Source organism: Fragaria vesca, linkage group LG6 (genome assembly GCF_000184155.1).
Source record: "Fragaria vesca subsp. vesca linkage group LG6, FraVesHawaii_1.0, whole genome shotgun sequence".
NCBI lineage: Eukaryota > Viridiplantae > Streptophyta > Magnoliopsida > Rosales > Rosaceae > Fragaria > Fragaria vesca.
The window spans coordinates 23,354,394-23,359,878 of NC_020496.1; the positions used below are offsets into that span (position 1 = coordinate 23,354,394).

The following is a 5,485-nucleotide window of genomic DNA, read 5'->3' on the forward strand; positions in this document are numbered from 1 at the left end:
GAATGTCATAACAAAGACTATTTTTTTTTTACTTTAATTCCTACATATAATCTAACAACTATTTGATGAGGATTTTCCTCCAATAGGCTGTAGGTAAAATATTTTTTGTTCCATCTGAAATAACAAAGCATCCCCTCTCTTTGCTTTTGCTATTTGTTCTTGGCTCTCTGAACAACGATTAAAATGAAACTTGTTCCGACTTGAAAATGGATTCCTATTAATACAAGGGGTTGCTTACTTGCTTGTAAATGCAGTCGACTATTCGCTAACAGTTGATGATCAACTTGGCTAAAGGGTTGAAGTTCGTCGGAGCTACAAAGTGCAAATACAAGTCGATCTTTCTTGAGTTCTCTTTGCGTCATCATCGATCCCATCTTCATGACCATGCATTATATTTCGACAGAAAAACATCCAGTTCAAGAATGCAAGCTCTATCTACTTGACCTTGATTATATCTTAGATATAGAATTTGCAGTAGTACTGGACTGTGTCTGTGAGACACAATTAATTGACTGGTAGCACATCGAAAATAAAATAAAAAATTGACTGGTACTGAAACATATCGCTATTCTTGAGCGAAAAATGTCTTCTAATATCAACTGCATGCGCACCTTCTCACAGCCTGCAAAAGTAACAAATCATCAAAATTCTACTTCTCAGGATTAGTACTGAAACATCATCTCCTTCAATCTCCCGAGCTATATGCATCAATACTGAAAGGTGATAGATCCTCCTCAGGTGCATTCAGTTTGTAAACATCTTACATATTTTGAGCATTAGTTAACCTTATATCATCTCAAGATGACTTGTTTGGAGTCCACAGATGCATTGAGTTATCCTACCGGTGGTACCTGAATTCCATATTTTAAGCAGTGAATCCAGTTGCAGCAATCCCCTTGGTACTTTATCACTTGAAAGAAAAAAGAAGTTTCTGTAAAGTACGATGACTAGGATCCTCTGAAGTTGTGCGTTCCCTTTTGTTGTCAAATACAAACGTTAAGGAAGTCTCTACATTGACATTAAGAACTTTGTAATTTGCATATCAAACATCTCCTGTGACATTTTTGGCAACAAACAGTTAATAGATCATACGCACCTGATGAACTAGAAACATTTTCATTTTCTCTTCCGTTAAAATTTTACAACTTTTTTTTTTTTGTTTACAAGTTTCTTACTCGAAGGGTATTTTTAGTTAACTGAACAGGATAAGCGCGGAATGAACAAGGGTGGAAGCAAAGAGTTTCAACCTTGCTCTAGACAGGAATTACAGGGAGTGAAAGAAACTATTGCCGCTGGCTAAACTAAACAGGAGTAAGCTAATTCAACGAGGCTGTTGGATGAAGCGGGGACTGCATTTTGGACTCACAAACTTGGCTGGCTTCTCTGCATACTTCCTTGGCTCCACCAGCAGCTTGGGACGTCTTCCTTCTGATGCTTTCAAATTCTTCAGAACCGTGGCACTTGTATCTAACCCTGCTGTTCAATACAAACTGTATGAGTCCACCAATCTAAAATAGTTTATTTGAATAAGAAATATCAACACAATGTTCAACGAGCTACAATGATTTGGGGGTATTCATTCACATACCATTTTTATTTTCAGTTTGAGTCGACTGGAGGAACTCTTCAAACTGAGCAGCTTCAAAATTAGAGAAGTCCTCCCCAGCATCGAGATCAAAGGTCTCAGGCAGTAAATCAGCCACATTGTCATAGTTATCATGAGCATTATCATAGAAGCCATCCTCATCCTGGTTCTGACTAAGCCAATAGTCATGGTACCATGTGGAGGTGGTGACCAGTTGCCACCATTCAGGGGAGAAATCCTCCACTTGGCGGAGAGCAGCGGGGATAAAGAGAGGAGCATTTGGATTCAAAGTTGATCTTCCAGAAACCAGGGCCATCTTTGGCAACGACACAAGTCAACTGCAATGGAAAAACACAGCAAATGAGATCCAAGTCTTCTCTACGTTTTTTTCATTTCCAGTTAAAGTCAACTGATGAAACAATAAGTCAGCACAATCAAGTTCTAAGTCAATAATGATTTCAAAGGCAAAATTTGGGCAACTCTTAATCGCATTCCCCAACATTCGTTCTTAAACAAATGGATCATGCACCTCAAGCATCAACAATCATAGACTACGGTTTCCAAAGGCCCAGAAAATCAAACATCCTCATGATACAATGAGCTTTTAACATTATATTACCAAAACTCAAACTGCGAAAAGCAAAGTCTAGTTCAATTAAAATAGATCGTAAATCATTACACAAAAATTTGATATCAGTAGAACAGAAACACATCATCATGAGGTCAAAAGATAAGATCATACAGAACCCCGACTCCAAAAATTATCATTTTCATTTCGAAACAGAACCAGATCTAGAGTGGGATCAAATCCTTCTAGATCTAGAAAGTAAGGCTTATCGTCATCAATTTCGATTAATAATTGAAAACTCATATCTATAGTTGAAGATTTCTCAGCAGACAAATTGAAGAGTCAAAGCAATTTCGCAATCTTCCTGGATCCGTCAATTACAAAGATCTTAAAAGAAAATGAAATACGGATCACAGAAATATGAATCAAAATCAAAAGAAATGGGAATACCTTGAAAATATGTGACAGAAGGATGTGATTTTGACCAGAGAGCGAGGAATACGTGTGAGAGAGAGGGAGGGAGGGGGTTTATATAGGAATATAAAATGGGAGGCTCGGTTGGTGAGGAGTTAGGTTCGTGGAAACCGATCCAGCTCAAACCCACAGTACGGATGCAGCTCCTCATTTTCTGTCACGCGGTAATACCTATGAAGCTGCTGTTTATTGACTTTGACGACTCAAACCCTCTCTATTTCGTTGGATCGGTTAATTTTTTTGGGTTTAAAATATAAAATTACAAGATATACAATACAACCACCGTATGTGGTCCAGTTGGTAAGAGTCTTGGTCTCGTTTAGTTTGATGGACAAGAAATTGATTCCTTGGTCTTTCCTATGTACATGGGAAAGTAAATTTCTCACTAGTTTCCCTACAAGGTGTTTAGGAACGTCGGGAAAATAATTAGGAAAACAAGTAACATTAAGTTACCAATTATATCTTTTGTATTAAAATATAAAATATTTAAGATTCAAAAGTTTTGTGGATAATTTGATAATAACATTTATTAAAATAATATTTAAAAGATGCAATTACTGTTGGGAAAATATGAAAAAAATTGAATCTCATGGTAAGGAGGATCCAATTTCCCCATCCGTTTGGTTAGCAGAAATGTTAAGATAGGAAAATGATTTATTTTCCTTTATGTACCAATATGGAATGGAAAATGTTTTGGTATTTCTATGTAGATATTTGGCTGATATTGTAATTAAATTAGTAATTAATTTTCCTATTTCACAATATTTAATAAGTCATAATAATAAAATTGAAAGCTTTAATTTCCAATAACACCCTTTTATTAATTGCATATGTGATCTATTTAACGGAATATAAACTTTTTAGATGGCTAATTTTTGTAATTTACCTTTGACAGTGGGAATATAAATAAAATATCACCTCTCACTAGGTAATTCAATTCAGGCTTTATGAGGGAGTCAATTTTCAGTCATATCTTTTTTTTTCCTTTCCAATCTTTATTTACAACCAAGCAACACATTAGAATGAAAAATGAAACTAATTACATTTTTATACCATGATTTCCTACCATACAAACGGGGTCTTGCTGTAAAGTTTTTCATTTCTTTAGGTGTGTCAAACAAAGGAAAAGAACCACTTTTCCTTCGCAACCGTTTCAATCCGTGAACCAAACGAGGTCTTGGTGTACCCTCCTATCATTATCCCATTACCCATTTTTTATGATTAATGTCAAGATAATTACTCACTAGCCTCCAGCACATGTTAATATGCCTTTATGAAAATACAAATAGGTATGTAGTGGGGCAAATCTACAAATAGATATTTAGCGAGGTAAAAATAGTTAAAATACACAACATAAAATTATAAATAGATAAACGTGTTCTAGGATATTCTCTATGTGTGCCTTGGTCTTATGCCAATAGGATATGTAGTTAGACTAGATCTATGTATTTATATCCTTACCATATTGGTATTGTGTAATTCCCTATATAAAGGGCTCCTATCAATGAATAAGATGATGATTCTCTTGCTATCTCTTTGTCTCTACACTTTATCCTTTATCACGTTATTATGCACTTTGTTCATGTCAGGGAGCTTTTGCTAACTAGTCATGGAGTTTACGACCTTAGAACGATCGAAAGGACTTGGTTTTGATCATACACACGTCACTTTTGGCTAAGGCAAAAGCCTACACGCCACCTGCAAGCTTCACAGCTTCACACATGCCAAATCTGCGAAAAACAGCAATCTGTCTCTTCTGGACAGTCAACTTCGTTTGAGCTTTGTGAACAGCTCCGGACGAACCAAACAGTGAGCTTTATATCATTGGAAAGCTCTATGAGTCTAGTTTTCAGAACTTTTCACGGTTCGTCTATATCTATTTTAACGAAGAAGTTATGGCTGTTTTAGTGCGCAAAGGTCATTCTGCGCGGAAATTTTTATGCACTCTCGGGATTGCAGCTTTTCGTAGCTTCTTTCAATCCTTCTAAATGGTTCAAGTAGAACTATTTACTCGCCTATCTACTCCTTGTAGTTATGTCTCATAGAGACATTGAGTGCTTCGCAGATAGTGGAACTATCCACAACATTCTAAGGAACCATGTTGAGCTTTAAAGACATTCATGCTAATGGTTTTCATTTGAAAACACATTGTGAGAATGAACAATAATTCTTTTGTGTATACCTCCTGATAAATGCGAACTGAAGCGCATCTTGGAGAAATTCATGAGTCAATCTAGTGAACTGTATGTCATTACGATTCGAATATCGAATCTCATGTTGTCGCCAAACATGATATTTGGGACACCGACTCATATAGACTTTGGTTTGACCAAATTGGTCAACCTGAAAGAGATATAATGGTCCAAATTTTGAGAAATTCTCATGGACATCCATTCTTCCGCTCAAAACGAAGACATTCGAGATCTAGCATCACCATGAAGCATGGTGGTGACCCGGGGGACATTGACGTCACCCGAACACGACTCCAACTTCCTGGAGGTCGTCCGGTCAATTCCTCAAGCAATTAAGGTGCACCGGCCTTTCCTCGATGTCGCATTGGCCCCCTGCAATGCTCATTGCTCTTTTTGAAAACCTATTCTTTAGCTAAATAAGGAGTGAGACCCTCCTACGCTAAATAACACAAAAGTGAACATTCTATTCTTACATCAAACTATGTAGATAGATACAACCAACTTACAGACACCTTTTTATGCTTTATGGTGTTGGTTGACGTGTTAACACACTGGTCACGTTTACACTATTATCTACTGCTTATACTGCTTATACTTCTACGGGCTCACTACCCATTCTTTAAAGAAGTTCATCAGGATGTAAGTTGAAGTGTCCTGTACCCCATG

At 36.8% G+C, this 5,485-nt stretch overlaps 1 protein-coding gene across 1 annotated transcript; it reads right to left on the minus strand.

Annotated features, from left to right (window-relative positions):
* Positions 1–1,131: 1,131 nt before the first annotated feature.
* Positions 1,132–2,590, minus strand: LOC101302089 (protein EARLY RESPONSIVE TO DEHYDRATION 15-like). The gene is made up of 2 exons (XM_004303577.1): positions 1,589–2,590; positions 1,132–1,473 (listed from the first exon to the last, which is right to left on the minus strand). Exons 1-2 carry the CDS (start codon positions 1,899–1,901, stop codon positions 1,322–1,324), a joined length of 465 nt encoding a protein of 154 aa, XP_004303625.1. The 5' UTR covers positions 1,902–2,590; the 3' UTR covers positions 1,132–1,321.
* Positions 2,591–5,485: the final 2,895 nt, after the last annotated feature.

What these genes read in the sequence shown, in the direction of transcription:
- LOC101302089 (XM_004303577.1), bottom strand. Translation starts at nt 1,901, where the DNA reads ATGGCCCTGGTTTCTGGAAGATCAACTTTGAATCCAAATGCTCCTCTC. An exon ending in TCAAACTGAAAATAAAAATG is followed by an intron (nt 1,474 to 1,588) that starts GTATGTGAATGA and finishes ATTGAACAGCAG; the next exon opens with GGTTAGATACAAGTGCCACG.